We start from the raw sequence: 21,559 nt of genomic DNA, 5'->3' as shown, positions 1-21,559 counted from the left end.
GGTCAAGTCTGAGCTCATGGAGAAGCTCTTCCCATGATGTGGGGGACTCGTAGGGCCTCTCCCCAGTATGGATGTGCCGGTGGATGATAAAGGTGGATTTTTTCTTGAAGCCCTTCCCACAGTCGGGGCAGCGGAAGGGCCTCTCCCCAGTGTAACTCCGCTCATTCAGGCAGAGATTTGGGCTGGTCTGGAACCTCTTCCCACAGGTGGGACACTCACAGGGCCTCTCCCCAGTATGGTTGTGCCGGTGGGTGATGAGGGTGGATTTTTTCTGGAATCCCTTCCCGCACTCAGGGCAGCGGAAGGCTCTCTCCTCTGTGTGAATTCGCTGGTGGCGGAGGAGATGGGAGCTGCTCTGAAACCTCTTCTGATACTCGGGAAACTCATAGAGCCTTTCACCAGTGTGGATTTGTTGATGGTTGATGAGCTGGGAGCTGCAGCTGAAGCCCTTCCCACATTCCCCACACTCATAGGCCCATTCCCCAGTGTGGATCATCTGGTGACGGATCAGGGTGCTGCTCTGCCTGAAGCTCTTCCCACACTCCAAGCACTTGTGGGGCTTCACTCCATCATGAAGCTGCTCATGGACCACCAGCTCTGAGCTCTGGCTGAAGCTCTGCCCACCTTCCTGGCTCAGGGTGGGTCTTTCCTCCACAGAGCACCTTTGTCTGGGTTTGCAGCCCCTCCTCCTGTGGGATCTCTGGGGATTTTCCTCTCTGTTTGATTCCTTTCCCGTGCAGCCACTCAAAACAGCCTCTTCCTCCAGGTTCTTCCACGGGGATTTTTCCTCTCTGGTCTCCATCCTCAGCTTCTTGTCTGGAAGAGGAAGGACAAGGAGAGGATGGGATTTTCCACCATGCCAGAGGGAAGAGGAAGGAGATCCCTCCAGTGCATCCCCGGCAGGATGGGATTGGCAGCAGGGTTGTCCTGCAGCTGGGGGCCATGCTGGGCTGGGAGATGGAGCAGGAGAGAGGGAGAAAGGGGCATTGACTTCCTCCTCACCTGCCTGGGTGTTCTGGGGCATCCTCATCTTCCTCTCAGCCTCCTCTTCCATCTGGAAAAGGTTTGGGAATGGGAAATCCTTTTTCGGCAGAAAACAACAGATGAGCTCATTGGTTTTTGTACTGGTTTGAAGGCAAACCTGGGAGAGAGTCTAAGTCAGAATTACAATTTAATAAGAAAATTAGGATCAAAGCAATTACACAGAAACACTGCCTTAAATGGACAGAGTCAGGATATAACCTGACACCCTTTTGGTCAGGGTGGTGGCTGCAGTCCTATTAAATGGTTACTGCAGTCCTGTTGGAGATACGAACGTGATTCTGTCAGAGCAGTGATGCTGTAGAAGGTCTGGTCTTCCTCTGGATGTCTAATGGTGGTTATGGAGCTCTTGTCCTCTGGGAATCCAGTAGGCAAGCTACGTCTGGTGTAGCAAAGTCTCAGCTTATATCCATGTAGGAATGCTTGGTTCCGCCCCCTGGGCGGAGCATCCCAAAATGGGATGATGGAATTTTATCAGTCCTGCAGTGACACTTAATGGCCCATTCACAGAAGCTATCTCCCCTGGAGGGCGTTATCAAGGGTGAGTCATGCAAGAGATAAAGAACACTGCCCCACCTGTTTATAACAGTTTCTGGAGATGGTGATTGAAAACATGCATTTGGTTACATCTTACACGGCACCCTGAAACAGTGGGATAATCCCTGCTCCGGGGAGTGAACACCACCCCCCCTTACCCAAACTGGCTCAGGTGTGAAACCCCCACCCCTGGAAGGCCACACACGCAGGGGAAAATGTCACACTTGCCCTGCCCCAGGGGACATCTCTGTCCCTGTCACTCCCTTGCCATCCCCCCTTTTCTCTTTGTTTCCATCTCTCTCTCTACCACACATTTACTGTTCAATAAAATCCACGATGGATTTGGTCTTGTTAGCACATTAATTGGGGCAGAGGCATCTCACTAACAATTTTCTTAACCAGATTGCAACATTATTTTGATGCAGTGAGTTCAGGGCACTGTTCTCTGACCCCAAGTGCCTTTGACAACAGCAAGGTTCCCTCCTCTGAGGAGGTTGTGATTCGCTCTGGAAGAACTCTTGGAACTTGGATGCAGCTTCCTCTGAGTGACTTATGGGAGAAATGATGAGAAAAATGGCTATTGTGGGTCCAGAGTGTAAAGAAAATGTTTTGTTGTCCTTCCTTGAAAAGTTTGTTAAAATTACTGGATTTTAGCAGTGATTTTTTCCACAATGGAGGAAAGGGAGCAAATGATACCAGCGAGACTGACAAGGTTCCTTCACTCCAATGTGAGGAACACAAGGGGCTGCTGAAAGTCCCAGAAGAATCTCAGATCAAGTAGCTAAATTGCCAAATAACTTCAGCCAGGGGTCACAGGGAGGATTTTTTGGAGAGTGTTCGGAGCCAGCAGATCCCGGACTCGAGCCCTGGATATTTCTGGGCTCCCTAAGAGGAGCTTTTTCGGGGGGAGAGGAGCCACGATCACCCCTTGGGAGGGTCCTGGGGTTCACGTGGGGATGGCCCGGTACTGATGGGGCGGGACATTGGTTTTGGGGATCCCCGTGAGAGCCAGGGCTGAGGAACAAGGGACCCACGGGGTGGGGAGAGGGGAAGGGGAGATACCGGAGCTGGGGGACCCCCAGCAGCCCAGAGATGAGGCGGGGACGGGACCCCCTGACCCTGACAGGGGCATGTCCTGGAGTGACTTCATGATGCTTTGTACCCCCATCGGTCTGTTTGGCCCAGAAATGAGTTCTGCACCTTTAAGGCTGGTTCTGAGAGTGAAGGGGAGGAGGAAGAAGCTGCAGTTTATTTTCAGATACTGCACTCACTCCTCTACATTCCAGCTGCTGGATGGACAGACAGCAGGACAGAGCTCTCCTTTGCTTTTAGTTAGTTTTTAGGTCTCTGAGGCAGAGAAGTTCCCTGGACTGTGGTTTTTCTTTTTCTCTGGAGCTGTTTAAACCTGCTCTGGACAGAACAACCAGAACACCACCTGCTGGTCCCACCTGAGGCCCACCAGAATGGGCCTGGACTGAGGCATTTCCAGCACTGGACGGACTGATAAGAGACTGATAATATACTGATAAGAGACTGATAAGCCACTGATAAGACGGTGAGTATGAGGAGCTACAACCCAAGGAGGGACTTTCGGAGTTTGTCATCTATTTTGGAGCAGCAGGAGCTTTTATTGCTTAATATTGTTCAATTTTTGTGCTGGTGAATGCTTTGCCTGTAAAATAAAGTTTTTTTCCACTTTTGTCCCCAGAAATATTTTCCTGAACTGGCTGAGGCTGGGGCTGCTGAATTGGCATTCTAGAGGAAACTCCTTTTGGAGCGTTTCAACCAAATTTGCCCTAAACCAGGACAAGGTGGTGGAAAGAAGGGGGAACCTCAAGTGGCTGGATTGGGCGGAGGTTGGAGATGGGGACCTTGGGACCCCAGAACCTTCCAGAATCCAAAAGCAGGACCCTGGAGAGGAGGGATCCCCAGGACCCATGGGATCCCCACCAGCTCTGAGATGGGGGACCAACCATAACCCAAGAGGGACTGCAAATGGGAAACTCCTGGTGGCTTTTTTTTATTCACTCTTGATTTTTGGACATCAGGTTACTTCTAGAAATGGACGTGGGTAGGAGGAATCCCCAGCCAAAGGCATTCACACCTTGTTTTTCCCCAAACAAGGATTTTCCCCAAACCTTCCCACCGTGACATCCCCCCTGTCCTGCTCTGGGTGAGCTCAATCCCAAACCTGACCCTGATCCTGGTCTCAGTCTCACTCCATGTTTAGACACACTCACAGTTCTGTATTTAATCTCATCCCAGTCCCAGATTCACCTAGCCCCAGACCCAATCCCAACCCCAGCCCTAAAGGTAATCTCATGTCTAGCCTTGACCCCAATCCCAGCTCTAATCCAAATCTCAGCCCCAACTCCAAGCCAGTCGCAATTCCAGCTCCTTCCAAAATCCTCAACCCCAAACCAAATCCCAGGTTCAGCCCTTCTTGGGTGTGTCTCTGTCCCTCTGACCCCAATGATGTTTGGGTGGGGTCACACCAGGGCTCAGAGGGACAGAGACCCTCCCCGGCCTCCCCATATGGGAGAAGGTCAAAGAGCCCCTCCAGCCCCGAGCACCCTCAGCAGTGAGAGGGACACAGAGGCCCTGGTCCCCAGCCCTGCACAGGAATTCCCTGAGGCCAGAGGGATGGAGACCCCCCGAGCATCCCCCAGGGCTCAGAGACAGAGAGCCCTGAGCATCCCCTGGGCTGAGAGGGACAGAGACTGCCCCGAGCACCCCTGGCACAGGGCTGAGAGAGAGGGAGACCTCCCAGGTATTCTCTGGGGTGAGAATGATGGAGACCCCCTGGAAAATGGTCTGGGGTGACAGGGATAGGGACAAACAGCCGGGGAATGGCCTGGGGTTACAGGGACACCCCCTGGGGAACGGCCTGGAGTGACAGTGACAGAAAAAAAACCCCAAACCCCTCCCAAGCATCCCCCAGGGCGAGAGGCACTGAGACCCCTTGAGCATCCTCTGGGCACTGGACAAAATAAACTTGGCAGAAATCAAACTTGACTCTGCATATATCACTTTGAAGAATATATGCTCTTCCCACAAGTAACTTGTGATGAAAGCGCAAACAAATCCCAAACATGAATAAACTCACAATCCAAGCAGTGATGTGGCAATTCCAATAATCATTGCTTCCTGCACAGCTCCAGCTCAGCTGCTGGAGGGTTTCGGTAAAAGAAAGTGGAAATTTGGCCCAATACAGATTATTAAAAGGAAGGGAAAGCTCTGTGTAGCTGTCACAAATGTGACAGGGATAAAGAGAAAAATGATTCTCACATTTGGTAAAGCCCCCAAGCCTGGGAATTCAGGACTTATTCGGAAATTTAGCTACTTGAGCTGGGCTTCTTGTGGGACTTTTAGCCGCCTTGCGTTCCTCACCGTGGGGTGAATGAACCTTGTCAGTCTCGCTGGTAACATTTGCTGCCTTTCCTCCAGTGATTTTAACAACTTTTCAAGGAAAGACAACAAATTATTTTCTTTACACTGACCACATATAAAAGCCATTTTCCTCATCATTTCTCCCATAAGTTCCCCAGGAGGAAGGAGCGACTGTGTCCAAGTTCCAAGAGTTCTTCCAGAAAAAACCACAACCTCCTCAGTGGAGGGAACCATGCTGTTGTCAAAGGCACTTGGGGTCAGAGAACAGTGCCCTGAACTCTCTGTGCCAAAATAATATGGCAATATTGTTAAGAAAATTGTTAGTGAGATGCCTCTGCCCCAATTAAGGTGCTAACACGACAAAATCCATCGTGGATTTTATTGAACAGTAAATGTGAGGTAGAGAGATGGAAACAAAGAGAAAAGGGGGGATGGCAAGGGAGTGACAAGGGACAGAGACCTCCCCTGGAGCAGGGCAAGTGTGACATTGTCCCCTGTGTGTGTGGCCTTCCCAGGGTGGGGGTTTTACACCTGAGCCAGTTTGGGTAAGGGGGTGGTGTTTACTCCTTTCCAGGCAGGGGAAATTGTGGCCAGGCAGACCCAGTGAGTTGTGTTGTAGTTTTCCCTGTCAAAGTTTTATTTATCCCTTCTGTTATCAATATTGTTTCTGTTCCATTTGTTTCTTATCTTGTTCCTGTTCCCAATAAATTCTTCTTATCCCAGCCCAGGATCTTTGCCTTTTGTGCTTTCCATGGGAGGTGGGAGGGCAGGGAGGGCAGCGCAGTTTTAGCAGGAGCAAAAAATTGGGGAATCCCATTCCTGAACCCCAGCCCATTGAAACCGAGCATCCCAGCTGGTCCCAGCCCTGGTGTCCATGGCAACAGCCTCGGGAGTGGGTCCCTGGCTGGGGCTGTGGGAACCTCTTCCCTCTGGTGCCAAGGGACAGGAGTGGAGGGAACGGCTGCAGCTGAGTCGGGGCAGGCTCAGGCTGGATGTCAGGAAAAGGTTTTTGCCCAGAGGCTGCTGGGGCCCTGCCCAGGCTCCGCAGGGAAGGGTCCCAGCTCCAGGGCTCTCTGAGCTGCAGCAGCATTTGGACAGCGCTGCCAGGCCCAGGCTGGCATTGTTGGGGTGTCCTGTGCAGGGCCAGCAGTTGGACTGGAGGATCGTGATGGGTCCCTCCCAGCTCAGCCAGTTGTGTTGTTCTGGGATCCCATGAGTCTGGGGATGGGGCTGCAAATAGTTTCCATGGCAACAGGATCTGGCTGCAGGCCTGAGCTGGTGTCCATGGCAACCAGCTCTGGCATGGGGTCTCCATGGAGCTGCCACGGGACTGACCAGAGCAACAGGGGGCTGGTGATGGTTGCCATGGAAACTGACCATAGCAACAGGGTGGGTGGTGATGGTTGCCATGGAAACAGACTATAGAAATGGATCCTGGTGATGGTTGCCATGGAAACAGACCATAACAACAGGATCTGGTGATGGTTGCCTGCGAAGGATCAGATTTTTCACAGGCCCTCAGAGGGGTTCCATGGGGACTTTCCAAGAGTCTCCAGGCTGCTCCAGAGCTGGAATGTCACAGGCAGAGACAGGGGCTCCATGGAGACCTCCAAGAGCTTTCTGGGGATGGTAAAGAGCCCTGTGGTCAGAGGCAGTCACAGCCATTCCATGGTGACATCCCAGGGGACCTTGGGCTGCAAAGGCACCGATCTGTCACAGGCACTCACGGGGGCTCCACAGTGACATCCCAGGTGTCCCCAGGCTGTCAAAGAGCCGGGATGTCCCAGACACTTACAGGGGTTCCTGTCATGGGCACAGCGGGAGCTTCAGGCTAAGTTTATTAGAGAAGCTCCTGTTGGGCCTCAAGGTGCAGAAAGGAGCCCTAATAGCCCCCCTTGGATCCCAAAATACCTCCCAGGACTTCCAGGCTTTCTAAATTCCTTCTGTGAGAGGAGCCTTGGAGCTGCTGGTTCCAGTCCCAGCCCCAGACATTTCAAGAGTTCATGTGTAAATAATTTTAAATTTGGGGTTAAACCTTTTTAGAATTTGTCTCACAACATTATGGATGGCAAAGCAGAGATATTTTTATAATTACTATGGTAATGATTAGATAAAATTATCTTAATCAGATGTATTTACACCAAGGTACAGGAGTTATAACATTTATATTATATTATATTATATTATATTATATTATATTATATTATATTATATTACATTACATTACATTACATTACATTACATTACATTACATTACATTATATTATATTATATTATATTATATTATATTATATTATATTATATTATATTATATTATATTATATTATATTATATTGTATTATGTTATATTGTGTTATCTTATGTTATGTTATGTCATGTTATACAGTATGAAGTGATTTAAAATCAACTGCATTAAAGCAAAATCTGTACTTAAGCAGAGATTGATGTCACTCCCCCAGACCAATTACCATGGGCAAATCCCTTTGTCTCAGCCTGGAGCAGTGACCTTGAGGGTTGTCCCCACTGCAGGAAGGAATCTCCACACCTCCCAAGAAAGGAAATGTCAGGAGATGCTGCGGTTAAGATTTGAGATGGGGCCTTTCTAGTCTGAGGTGCTGCCCTGTCAGCCAGATGTGCCCAGGCTGGGCCAGCTCAGCAGCTCTGCAGAAGCTCTCAGTGGTGTCACTTGGTTGTTCCTTTCTCTGGGGATTTTTCCAGCTCTTCTACAGCTTCAGCTCCCTCTGAGGATGTTGAACTTTGGCATGGAAGAGTCAGGCTGGTTTCAGCATTATTCACCCCAAAAGCAGGGTGACCCTCCTCCTTCATTTCCCAATGGGGGTTTGCAAACAGGGCGTTGCTGGAGTTGTTGGAGCCCATTGCAGGCAGAGCCTCCTGCTCCAGCAGGAACTGCCTTTCCTGTTCCATGAGCAGGGCAGGTCTCGCTGCAGGAGAAGCCCCAGGCCAGCCCCAGCACAGGGAAGACCTCGGGCACAAGGGCAGAGTCCTGTGCTGGGAGCTGTGCCAGGGAGAGTCTGAGGCACCAAAGGCACCTTGGCAGCAGCAGCTGCCTGCAGGCCATGGCCAGAAGCCTCCCTTGGCAGCCCGGCCTGGTGGCCACCACTGCAGAGCTGCTACCTCAGGGCTCATTCCTGGCTGGGCTCTGAATAGCCACTTCTGCTCCAGGAGCCTGACTGGGAGGCCATTGGCCCCAGCACCTTAGGGACGAGATATTAATGACAAAACTCTTCATGCCAGCAGAGCCAAGGCAGGGGCAGAGGAAAGGGGAGAACCAGGCCCAGGGGACAGGGCTGCCATGGTGATGGCTGTGAGGTCACTGCCCCTGCAGCAGCCTGGCTGCCCTCAGCAGACATTCTGGCCAGAAGCGTTGTGAGGGCACCCAGCACATCAGAGAACCCACACTACAGGAATTCTGTCCCTAGGGATGAGAGGGTTTCACTGGGTCAGGTTGCACAAAGCTCCTGCTCTTGGACAATTCCTGGGATGGGACATCCAATTCTCTGGAAAAACAACTGCAGTTTCCTGCCACTTTCATAATTGTAAAATATTTCCTCATTCTAACAAATGTAAATCTACCCTTATTCAGTTTAAAGATATTGACCTCTTTCTGTCATGGCAAGATTTAGGAGAAAATAAATTTGACCACTATTTTTCCATTTTCACAGACCTTATTTTTTTTTCCAAAAATCATCCGATGGAGTTTGGAGGCTTCATCCCATAACCAGCAGGTAGAGACTCTGGATTGTGGGCTCAGTGGTGTGGAGACTGAGGACAGAACAGGAATAGTCTGGGACTGATGGATGGGTGGTTTCAGAGAGGCTGGAGCTTTTCTTCATAGAGGACATAAGCATGAGAAGGAAACAATGGCAGCAAGGGCAGCTGGGGAGGTCCAGACTGGACATGTGGAAAAAGGAATTTCCTTGCCAGGGCAGATCTGTGGTGCAGCATGTCCCCCAGAAGGAGCCTGGAGCAGCCCAAGGCTTTGTGTGGGCAGTCAGAGGCAGGCAGGAGGCAGAGCTGTCAGCAAAGGAAGGGGCCAGCCCGGTGGGGCAGCCGGGGGATGCTGACAGCCTGCAGGGACAGAGGCGCAGGTCTGCTCAGCACCAGAGACACCTTTCCCTTGCTTGTCCCCGCCTGTCATCACTGCTTCCAGTGTTCTACTCTACCTTGAAATGGGGACACTTTTTCAGTCTTGTGCCTCACAGGGATCTACTGAAAGTACAAGAAACTTGAGTGTTTCCATCTTATATTGAGTTCTTGAGGAACTTTTTGAGCACACTCTGAGGGACTGGGTCTGATGCAAAGAGCACCGAAGCCCCAGAGGGTCATTAAGGTCCTTGTGCTGTGTCTGTGCTGCTGAGCTGGGCTGGGCTCCTGGCCCAGAGGCAGCTCCTGGCAAGGGCAGCACTGCAGAGAGACAGCTCTGGCCAGAGGCAGCTCCTGTGCACAGCCCAGCAGGTTGGGCTATGACATCACAGAGTTCATTGTGTGAGGTCACTGAGCAGCTAAACCATCATAGAGGGAACTGTGTGACATCACGTAGGCAGTGTGACATCACAGTGGCTGTGTGAGGTCACTGGGGAGGTCACTCTGCCCTGGCACCCCTCACAGTTCCCCCCAGAGCAGTCTAACCCTGCTCATGCACAGCGGGGTCCCCTGTCCCCCCGGGTCCCCTCACCCCCGGCCCCTCAGCCTCCCTCAGAGGATGTTCCATGAGATCAACCCCAGAGCCTGACACTGGGACGGTGGCCCAGGGCCCTGGGGGTGGGACAGGGGGACAGGGACCCCCCGGCAGCGTCCCCGTGTCCCCCAGGGCCAGAGCCTGGGCCAGGGCTCCTTCACCCTGTTACAAACGAGGCCTTGAGAGCGCTGAAAAAATCCCCAGCAAGGGAGCAGCAAAAACCAGATTGGATATTAAGGGACAGCAGCACAAAGTTCCTTGGCAAGAGTCACTGTGCTCCTGACTGGTCACTTCAGGCACACAAGGGAAAAAAGCAGAAAAAAACCCAAACAGAATCCAGGCAATCAAACCAGAAATTAACTGAGAAGTGTCCCTCTGTGTGTGTGTGTGACACAAGAACATTGGAGGCAAGGATAAAAGGAATATGGCCTAAAAGCTTAACAGAACTCAAACTTAACAGGACTTAACTTACACCTTAACCTTAACTGATACTTTCTACATCACAATTTAGCAAAAGAGCAGAGCATAACAGCATTTAACCTAACTCAAACCTATGACTTTGCAGTTTAACAGAGGAATAACACTTAACAATATTGAACTTAGCTTATAACCTTTATTAAAGGTAACAAATTAGAAAAATAACAACTTTTAACTGCATTTAACTTCACTTAGACCTTGTGATTTACCCTTCCCTACAGGCCTGACTGACTCAGCTACCCAAGGCACTCCAACCCCTCAGAGAGCAGCATTTCTGCCACATTTCCCCAGCACAGGCACTCCTGTGTGCACACAGACACAAAGAGTCAGTGCAAGGCACCTGTGAGAAATTCCCCTGAGGGCAGGAAATGCTCACTGCTGATGCTTTGGCATCTCCCCAGCAAAGGGCAAAGGGTTGAGCCTGGAGGAGTGGGGGGATCGGCCCAGGCTCTGTGGTTGTTCGGGATCCCCGAGTGCAGCAAACGGGAGAGTTCCCGGCTGGGAGAGGCCCTACTCAGAGGGAGTCGCTGGCCCGGGAGAGCTCCAAGGGCTCCTTTTGGAGCACTGTTTGCAGGGCCCCAAGAGAAGGGCTTCAGTCCCAGCAATGGCTCATCCTGGCCACACTTGGCACCAACAGCTTTCTTTGGCAGTGTGAGAACAGGGATGTTGTGCCACTGAGGGAACAAAAACAGTTCCCAGGGCTGCTGCTAAAGGAACCAGGAGCTAGTTGGGCAGCAGCAGTGCCTAGAGCAGACAGTGTTAGTGATGAGCTGCAGAGGAGCTGAGCCCAGGGTCTGTTGGCCAAGGCCGAGGCCCAAGGAGCATTTCTCAGCTGGCAGGGCGGCCTGAGAAGGGGAGGGGAGAATGCAGCAGCACAGGGCCCATGGAACCAAGGGACCATTGTGACACTGTGGGGCCCTGTGAGACCAAGGGACCATTGTGACACTGTGGGGCCCTGTGAGACCAAGGGAACATTGTGACACTGTGGGGCCCTGTGAGACCAAGGGATCAGCGTGACATTGTGGGGCCCTGTGAGACCAAGGGATCATTGTGACTCTGTGGGGTCCTGTGACACCAAGGGACCATTGTGACACTGTGAGGCCTCATGGAATCATGGAGACCACTGTGACATTGCTGGGCCTCATGGAACCATGGAGACACTTTGGGGTGTCATGGAACCAAGGGGCCATTGCGACACTGAGGGGCACCATGGAATCACAAAGACCATTGTGACACTCAGGGCACTCATGGAAACCTGGAGAGCATTGTGACACTATGAGTCCCATGGAATAAGCAAAGCTTTGTGACACTGCGAGGCCTCATGGAACCAGTGAGACCATTGTGACCCTGGGAGGACCATTGTGATACTGTGGGGCCTCATGGAACAAAGAGGTCTTTGTGACAATTCCGGGCTGCATGGAATCGAAGGTCCATTGTTACACTGGGCAACCAAAGGAGACCACTGTGACAGTGCAGGGCTGCATGGAACCAAAGCTCCACGGTGTCACAGATTGGTCTCCTGTCATCAATGGTCCATTGTGACACTGTTGAGCCAGAGGAGACCACTGTGACACAGTCAAACCCCAGGGTCCAAAGGTCCATTGTGACATTGCATACCTCATGGAACAGAGGAGTCCTGTGACATTGTGGGGCCTGGGGAACCATGGAGACCATTGTGACACTGCAAGGGCTCATGGAATCCTTGGGACCATTGTGGCACTGCGGGGCCTTATGACACCTTGGGGCCACTGTGACATTGTGGGACCCCATGGAACCTAGGGGCCAGTGTGACACTGCAGGTCTTGTAATCAAGAGGCCAATGTGACACTGCTGGAACCCATGGAATCAAGTCCCCATAATGACACTGTGGGGCCCCATGGATCCAAGGCACCATTGTGACACTATGGAGCCCCATAAAACCAAGGGAACACAGAACAGGTTTAGCTGGTTTGGCCTCCCATGGAGTGCCTGACTGGTCCAAGTGACCTTTACATGTTGAGGGTCATTTCTCATCTGCTGCCAAAACACTGAGGCTCTGTGCTTTCCTTCCCAATGGAAAAGGACTGTCCTTCTGCTCCAGGCACCTGTGGGGGACGGGACAGGTATAAGTCCAATGGTGTCAGGAACCCACGTCTTAAAAAAGGAACCCACTAGGCCGCGGCAAAATATCCAAATATGGATAACATTGTAACCAGACCAGTGAAGAGATTTTTTCTTTTATTTCCAGCACATCAGCCTCAAAATACAAAATGGAGACATGACAGCTCACTGATCCACTGATCCAAAGAATGTCTCCTCCAGCAGGGCTCATACCGCAATACATAAAATCATCTCAGACTAGTTTCAGCCAATCAGACACAGAAAACACATATTGACAAGCATTCTATCCAATCTTATAAAACATACGTAATCGTAGCTAAAACAAAGACTGGTTCATAAGAGACAAAGAACAGAGTTCTATTCATGCTAACCTTCTTAAGATATACATTAAATAACCTTGTTGCCATCCTAAAGCCAATTCCACAGAGACCTATTGTTATTTTGTCACGTCTACTGCTTGGGAAACTTTTCTGCTTGCATGGGAAACTTTCCTGCAATGCTAACAAAACTTCAGTCTGAGACCTACATACTTCTTTTAACCATTTCTTAAAAATCCTCTAACCTTATGGATTCCAACATTTCCCCCTCTCTGTTTGACCCAGAAGCTTTCATTTTCTTGTCGCTTGCTACTTGCGTTTCATAGCTCTATTGCAAAATTTCTGCTTATTATCTGTTGAAGACCTATTTTCACTGAACTGAAGCATTGCTATATTATGGCACAGCAACTTAATGCTGTTAAGACCCAATCCCTGAAAGAGATATGAATCACGTTTGGCAACTGTCACAAGTTATCGTTCAAAAAACTCTGGTCAATTCCAAGGCCTTAATTCAAAACCTTCGTTCATGTCAATACCCTCATCTACTGCTTTCGTGAGATTTCGTACACTCTCCGTGCTTCTACTTCCTAATTCTCCTGCTTGAATGACAAAAACTTCTCGGACTGTTTTGTTCATCATTTGCCGAACACAACAGAGTATACAAGGTACCACTATCAATATCAGTATTAGAACACCTAATATGTAAAGACCTATCTTGCAAAGTTGCCTTAGCCAAGGTGCAAAACTCCAATTTTGAAACAAATCATCCAACCAGGAACCTCCATCTTCTTTAATTTGGGCTGTCAGATCCTTCAATTTTTGAATGCTTTTGTGAATGGATTCAGAATGATCAGACAAATTCATACAACACAATCCTTCAAATTCCTCACAACCATGTCCTTGTGCCAGTAAAAGAAAATCAATGGCTGCTCTGTTTTGAAGAGTATCATGTCTAATACTATCAACATTGGTCAACATATCACTGATTGCCGAGGATGTGGCATTAGCTTGTTTGCTCAGCCAAAATCCAACTCGATCTAATTGTCTCAATGCCACAGCTGAAGCCAATTGGGGTAAAAATATACCTGCTGAAACCCTTCTGGCGGCATTCCAAGGCATAAAATCACTCTGACAGTTCTCATCATAATGAGGAACAGCTCTTGTTTTCCTTTGTTTCTTTTTCATCACTGCTTTGGCAGTGGGGGCAATTATGGTGAGCATACCAATGATACAAGGACCACCTTCAAGGTGAGCTGGAATGCCTTGCCAAGCTCTGTCTCCGCAAATGAACCAATACCCTTTCGGCAATTGCCATGGATATTGATCCGTTTCCGGAACCACATCCCAACTGTTTGAAACATTACACCAAAACCTCAAATTTTTATATGCAAAATAATGAGGGGGATCACCTTTTCGCCAGGCACGAGTCATGAAAGTAAAACAAAAATCCATGGTCAAAGAACCAAGGATTTCCAATTCTTGAGGTTCACATGCCGCCCTAAGAAGTTTTTTGGACCAAATGTTCCAATTGAAGGAAGGACTGTTTCCATTGTCAATTCCACCTGGTTTACCATTAGATTGTTTTTTGACCAAAGGCAACTCTTTCACTGGCACACCAACCAGACAGGTTGAAAAAGGCTTTTCTGGTTCCGAATTAGACAGACATATAGTCTGGCATATATAGACAGACATATAATCCGGCAGCCTAGGCTAAGGTCACCCAAACATTCGTTTTCGGTTGATCCACAGGCAAATCTGCACAACAAAAAACAATTAAAATCAAGCAAAACAAGTATACCATTTGAATTTGCCCCATCTCTTTCAGAAACTAAGTTTTGGCAGAATTCTTTCTAAACAAAAACAATAACCTAAGTTTTCAGCCAAAAATTAGCTTTGTTAAACAAACATTCAGCATTCAATTAGTATACTTATAAATAATATTGGTACAAAATCAGAGTTCATGGGTTCCACCAATGCACAAAGAACGTCGGGCACAAGAGGCATCAGGCGAGACCCGGGATCCTTCGATTCGGTTCACGTCTGCGTACTTGCTTCCTCGGTTGTGGGCTCGACAACAGGTTCTGAAGTGCGATATGGTTTGACGTTTTTGGCAGGAATCCATTTAATTCCAGCACCTGTGGAAATAGAAGCATACCCTTTGCCCCACGTTATTAATTGAAATGGACCTTCCATCTGTCCAGAGTCAGGGTTTCTAATTAGAACAGGAGGATGTTCTTTCAGTTTTGCCTGTGTGTTATTTGAAAAGTGTCTAAAGATTGGTGGATCTGGTTCTGTACTTGAACTATTTAGAAAATTAAAAAAATACAGAGCCTTATTCAGTCTCATCTGTGGGGTGATCTCCGTTCCCCCTCTCTGTTGATCTAATATGCGTTTTAGGGTTAGATGTGTTCTTTCAATGATTGCTTGGCTTGTGGGAGAGTGGGGAATGCCAAAAATGTGTTGAACACCCCATTAATTTAAAAATGTGGCCAATTTTTGAGATATATATGCGGGACCATTGTCAGTTTTTACTTCTTGGGATACACCCAATGAAGCAAAAGCTTGCATGAAATGATGACAGGCATGGCTGCCAGTTTCACCTGTGTGAAGGGAAGCAAAAACTGCACCAGAGAACATGTCTATGGAAACATGAATATTTTTAAATTTACCAAAAGAAGGATATTAGGTAACATCTGTTTGCCACAACTGTAGGCTTTGTAAGCCTCGGGGGTTGATTGCTCCTGTAGAAGCAGGAGGTTGTACCAATTGACAGTCAGGGCAAGTATGAATAATAGCTTTGGCTTGACTTTTAGTGATTTGGAACATTCGCATGAGTGCTTGTGCATTTTGGTGGAAAAAGGTATGACTCAGTTTTGCTTGTTCAAAAATGTTTGGCAATGTGTTAGAAATGACCACTGTCAACTTGTCCGCTCTTGCATTTCCTTCCACTAAAAATCCAGGAAGTGAAGAATGCTCCCTAATGTGAGAAACAAAATATGGATTAGTTCTCTATTGCAAAGTTATAAAAAGACATGAAAGCCAACGATGTAAAGTTTCATCACTAACATCCTTTAAAATTGAACCTTCTATTCTCCTGACTACATTAGCAACATAAGCAGAATCTGTGACTAAATTAAAAGGCTGAGGAAACAGCTGAAAAGCTCGAACTACTGCAGCAAGCTCAACAATTTGAGGGGATCCCTCTACTGCTTGAATATCAGATTCCCAAACGTTAGTCTTTTGATGAAACCAAGTTACAATGGACTTGTGGCTTTTACCAGAGCCATCAGTGAAGAGAGTCACAGCATTTAAAGGTTCTTCACTTAATTTAGGTTTTTCTCTGTAACTCAATTTTGCTTGCAGTAGTTTGTGAGCTGGATAGTGTATAGAACAAACACCTGGAAAACCCAAAAATGCATATTGTAAGTCATCAGAATTTTGCATTGCCCAATTGAAGTAATCATTTTTCAATGGCAAATAGATAACTGAAAATTCTTGACCTGCCAAAGTTAACAATCTGGTTCTAGCCTTAATTATAATGTATGCAATCATTTCTAAGACTGAGCAAATGGTCTTTGAAAACCTGTAGGGAGGAAAAACGCATTCCATTATTAACAAAGGATCTTGTTCTGTGGCATCCCATTGGAAAATGAGACCACAAAGCTGCATCTTCTCTCCTAAAATTGCAAGAAAAAAAGGATTTTCAGGAACGCAGCGATGAGCTTGTCTTTTTTGAAGAGCTTCTGTGACTTTGTCGAGAGCAGCACGAGCTTCAGGGGTTAAAGTTCTTGGCGAAGTAATGTCGTAAATTCCTCTAAGCAAATCGAAGAGTGGACTCACTTCATCATTGGCGATTCCCAACATCGGTCTGACCCAGTTGATTTCTCCTAGAAGTTGTTGTAACTCTTGTAGGTTGTTGACTCTGGTTTGGATCTGAATTTTTTGTGGTGTTATTGTCGTCTCAGTCATCTTCCATCCCAGGTACTTCCAAGGTGAAACTTCTTGAATTTTCGTTGTAGAGATTTCAAGTCCAGCTTTTTGAATTTCAGCAACAACACAGTCTCGAGTTTCTTCCATCTCTTCCTGTGTAGAAGCTGTGATGAGAAGATCATCCATGTAGTGTAGAATCATGGATCTTGGAAACTTTTGACGAGCAGGATGCAAAGCTTGGGCAACGAAATGTTGACAAATTACAGGCGAATTTTTCATTCCTTGTGGGAGCGATTTCCAGTGGTATCTTCGAACGGGTTCACTTCAGTTGATGACGGGAACTGAAAAAGCAAATCTTGGAGCGTCATCAGGATGAAGTGGAATATGGAAAAAACAGTCCTTTAAATCAATTACAATGAGAGGCCAATGCTTTGGGATCATGGGCAAAGAAGGAAGTCCAGGTTGAAGAGGACCCATGTCTTCAATCACTTCATTGATTTTCCTCAGGTCATGCAGCATCTTTAATGTCTGTTAACACAGGCCGAGGCAGTTCAGCTGCTTGATTTTCAGGCCTATTGTAAGGTGAATCACCAGCTAATTGAGCAACAGCTAGATTAGCATAATCAGTATTTGCATATCCTTCAACCAACTTGTTAAGTAGTTTTTTCCATTGTAATTCCCATAGTAGGTACTGTGAATTGGTTAAAATCAGAGAAGCCACATTCCTGCAATAAGCAGGAACTAAGTCATAAGAGTTAAAAGTATTTTTCAACACACTATTAAAATAAGGAGAAGAAAATCCACTCTCTTTCAAAGCCTGTCGCAAATCATTTATATCACGATGATCAAGTCTTTCATATTTTGGATTTCTATAATTTCTTCCATATTTTACTGGTAAAGCAAGATATTGTTCTTTTAAATCCGAATCTTTTTCCAGTTTCTGATTAATGTATGACCAATCAGGTAAATTCAATGGAAAATCAAAATTGTGACTTCGATCAATGACAGGTTAACCTTTACTTCTAATCAATGCATTTTCTGATTCTGAAAAATCACTAAATCCAAACCTTCCAGGCACTCTGCCCAAATCCAAATTCCTGACAGGGACACTGTACTCTTGTCCAGGAGTTCTGCCAACTCCGGTAACTCGGGCAGTTCCAGGAACTCGGCCATAAAAGGCAGGGGTGGACTCCCGCAAACAACATGCCTCCTCTGAAGTCCGGCCCAAAGGGACGGGAGGGAGGCGTGTTCCCCGGTTCTGGGAACATTGCCACATTGGTCTTTTAACCTTGAGTTCGATACTTTACCAGAAGTTTCACATTGTCTCCCTGCCAAGAAAAACTCAGCTTGGGAGTCCCCAAATCTAGGTTTTAAACTTAGATGGTTTTGTTTTAAAATACAAGAATTATGATCATGACACTTTAAAAACTCAGCCCGTGTTTTTTCAGGTTTTTGAGAGTTATCCATCCTTTCAAAGGACTCCACCCTTAAAGCCAATTTTTCTTTCTCTGTATCTATAGATTGACAAACACCAGAACAATCATGTTTTTGCTTAACAGAAAAAGAGTTCCCCGGAACCACAACTGCAGCGATGACCACGGCCGGAGACCTTGTGACCTGGCTAGCTGAGAGGGTGGCCAACAGTCCCACTGCAGCAGGGGGTGTCAGCCCCAGTGGCGGGGCCCCAGGGCTGGCAGCTTCAGACACCCCTCGGCGGTAGAAGCCTTGGGCTGTGACTGCAGGACAAGGTCTCGGTGGAGAGCTGCTGGAAAGGGCGGAGCAGAAAAAGAGCCGGACACTTCCTGGGGTCAAACAGGTTTCATGTCCCGGGGGACGACCAGCAGGGAGTGACAGAAAAAAGAGGTTGGGCATGGGATTATAAAGGGAGGTGGTAACTGGGGGAGGGATTTACAGAAAACCAATCAGGGAGGGGCAGGGGATGAGCTTATCATAATAGACTGTAAGGGAAAACCAATCGATACATTGTAAAGGAGGGGCCCCGGGATCTCAGCCAATCACTACTCCCACCGAGAGGAACATTCTGGAAGACTGGGAGTGGTGGGGAGTGATTGACTGGGCCCAGGTAGGAGAGAAGACTGTACATATTTGGAGATACAGGGCAGGGAAATTACATAACATGGGGGCAACCATAGCAACTAAACAATGGACAGAAACTAGGGCGGGGAAAACTGGGAGGACAGAACCATCATAACAAAAAGGGGGGAGAAACAGAACATACCAACACACCACAACATCTCCCCGTTTTTTGTTAAATAAAATTGAAAAGAACGGAAAATTCTGTGCTTCAAAAGTTCAAAAGGCTAGATTCCGGGGCTGATCAGTCCAGGAGATTTCTTCTTCATAGCACAGCTCCTGATGGTACAAGGGAGGCGCGGCGGGCTCTTCTTCATCCATGGCTTCTTCAGCCTCTGAAGGGTTGTCGCTCACCTCCGCGGATTCGCTGGCTACTACTTGATTTACGCTTGGAGCAGCGATCTTATTAATGAGTCTTTGGACCAGCCCACGGATCAGCGAAAAACAAATTAAAAGTAAAAACAAAACTAAAAGAACTTTTAAAACTGATTCTAAAACAGAACTGACCCAACTGCCCAACCCCCAACCCTTAAAAATGTCTCTCAGCCAATCCGATGTCTCCTGCTCTATTCGATGGACTTGGTCTTTCATCCTCAGGAGGGTGTGTCTGACGTCCTCAGCTCTTGATGACAAATTCATGCAGCAGAGGCCCTCGAACTCTTCACATTGGGGGTGATGGAGCAGCAATAGGAAATCTATTGCTGCCCTGTTTTGGAGTGTCGCCTTCTTTGTTATTTACTCGTCTGCGAGGAGGTCGTATATAGCAGCCAAAGTCAAATTGGCTTGCTTAACCACCCAACACTCTAGGCGGCCCAATTCACCTAGAGGCTTCGCCACTGATACCCATGGCAACAGAATGGTAAAAGCGACGGTTTTGAAATGGGACCAATGTGTAATTTCGTCGTCACAGTCTTCTGGGAGATCTTTAAAATCTCTTTTGGATCTGGCCAATTCTGCTGTGATGTTTGTCTTCTTCCAATTCACAATTTGAGTCCTGTTGGGGGTAAACAGCGTCAGCTTGCCCAATGTGCACGGCCCTCCGACCAGACCAGAGGGGATGCCTGCCCACGCTCGGTTGCCACAAATTAAAAATGCTCCCCTGGGAAGGGCGTATGGGGTGCAGCCAGTGGTTGTGGGGCCGCTGATCTTTAAAACGGCCTTGCACCACTGGTAGGCTTGGTATTCAGCTTTATTTTGTTGCACAACTTCATTGCCCTTCTCGACAGGGGAAAAAGTGTACTCAAACTGAAAACAAATAGAGGAATTGGCAGAACCAAGTAGGTGTAGTTCCGTGGGCTCGGAGGGTAAAGGATCTAGCTTGACCACCACTCCGTCTCTCCAGGCATTACTGGAATTGAAACTAGGAAGGATAGTGAGGCTCCGGGCCAAAATCGGGGAAAGGGCTGACTGAAAAGCGGAGGGGAACTCGCCTGGAGAGAAAGGGATCCCCACAAGGCACGACAACATCGGGTCCTCTGCTGATCCTGAGTTGAGGCAGATATGGTCTTGCCCCAACGCCTGAGCCAAGGTACGCCAGACATTCACCTTTGGCTGAGGGACGATCCACGCCGCCAAGGGTGGGAGGAGGAGGCAGAAGATTGTGAGATGTAAAGAGAGCGTTTGGGTGCTGCCACAGTCGAGGGCTGAGCTGGGCCATTCTGATGTGGTGTGGGCCAGGAAACAGGAGATGAACTGAAAGAAAAAAATAAACATAGTTATAACACAAAATTCGTTCTCAAATGGATGGTTCTGTCCCAAAAAGTAAATCAAGTTTGGAGGAGGAGTTAGACACTGGGGAGGAGGGTCGGGAGTCGAAGACAACTTGGAAAGGGGCACGGAACAGAGGAGGTGAGGGAAGGGACTCTGTCGGAGGGAACCTGTCAGGAAAATAGAAATGAGAAAAGGTGGAAGGTTTTCTCCTCCGCCGCCAACATGCCTCCTGCACCTGTGGCACAGCCTCGGATGCCTTCGCCTGCCTTGGAAGGAAGGGCTTGACCCATTTAGGTGGTATCCATTTGGGCCCTGAGGGAGTGGACACGCAAGCATACCCCCTCCCCCAGGTAACCAGGTCATATGGCCCTTCCATTCGCCAGGTCTCCGTATCTCTTATCAGAACCGGAGGCCTGGCCTTCGGCTGCAGCTGTTGGTGACTGCCAAAGTGCCGGACAACTGGAGGATTCAGGTTGTCGAAAGAGCAGTTTAGGAAATTCAAGGTGTACAAAGCTCTCGACAACCGGACGTGGGGGGTCTTCACCTTCACAGCCGCGCGTTGTTTCTCCAAGATCCTTTTAAGGCTCTGGTGGGCCCTATCCACCATGGCTTGGCCTGTCGGGGAATAGGGGATGCCGGTCTTATGCTCTATTCCCCATTGTCGCAGGAAGCTCCGCAGCTCCTTGGAGGTATACGCTGGGCCGTTGTCGGTTTTTAAGGCCCTAGGGATGCCCAGGACAGCGAACGCCAGAAGCAAATGCTTCTGGACATCTGCTGCCCTCTCACCTGTGTGGGCAGAGGCAAAGATAGCTCCTGAGAAGGTGTCAATGGAGACATGGACGTAACACAGCCTCCCAAAGGACGGGATGTGTGTCACGTCCGTCTGCCACACTTCACAGCTCACCAAGCCCCGGGCGTTCACCCCAGCCACGATGGTAGGCATCTGATGAGCTTGGCATTGGGGACATGTGGCCACGATCGCCTTGGCCTAGTCCTGCGTAAGATGGAATTGCCTGACTAGACCTGGCGCATTTTGATGGAAAAGATGATGGCTGATCTTAGCCTGGCCGAACACATCGGGGAGCAGCCGCGGCCAAAGAATCGGCTCGACAGTTGCCCTCAGTGATGAATCCTGGTAGGTCGGTGTGTGACCTTACATGCATTACAAAGAACTGATGCTCTCGGTGGGAGACTAATTCAACTAGCCTTGAGAGCAAATTAAACAACTTTTGATTGGAGACCTCCTGCAGAACTGCCGATTCTG

The 21,559-nt window shown here is 48.4% G+C and overlaps 1 protein-coding gene across 1 annotated transcript in view; it reads right to left on the bottom strand.

Moving 5' to 3' along the window:
- Window positions 1-16,425, bottom strand: part of LOC131094397 (zinc finger protein 418-like) — a 206,275-nt gene extending 189,850 nt beyond the window's left edge. Inside the window, exons 1-2 of the mRNA XM_058041990.1 lie at window positions 16,402-16,425; window positions 48-649 (exon numbers count right to left, since the gene is read on the bottom strand). Coding sequence (XP_057897973.1) covers window positions 48-649; window positions 16,402-16,425 — 626 coding nt within the window. The remainder of the gene's footprint in view (window positions 1-47; window positions 650-16,401) is intronic.
- Window positions 16,426-21,559: the final 5,134 nt, after the last annotated feature.

This window comes from Melospiza georgiana, chromosome 29 (genome assembly GCF_028018845.1).
Source record: "Melospiza georgiana isolate bMelGeo1 chromosome 29, bMelGeo1.pri, whole genome shotgun sequence".
NCBI lineage: Eukaryota > Metazoa > Chordata > Aves > Passeriformes > Passerellidae > Melospiza > Melospiza georgiana.
This window is presented reverse-complemented; position numbering and strand designations above follow the sequence as displayed.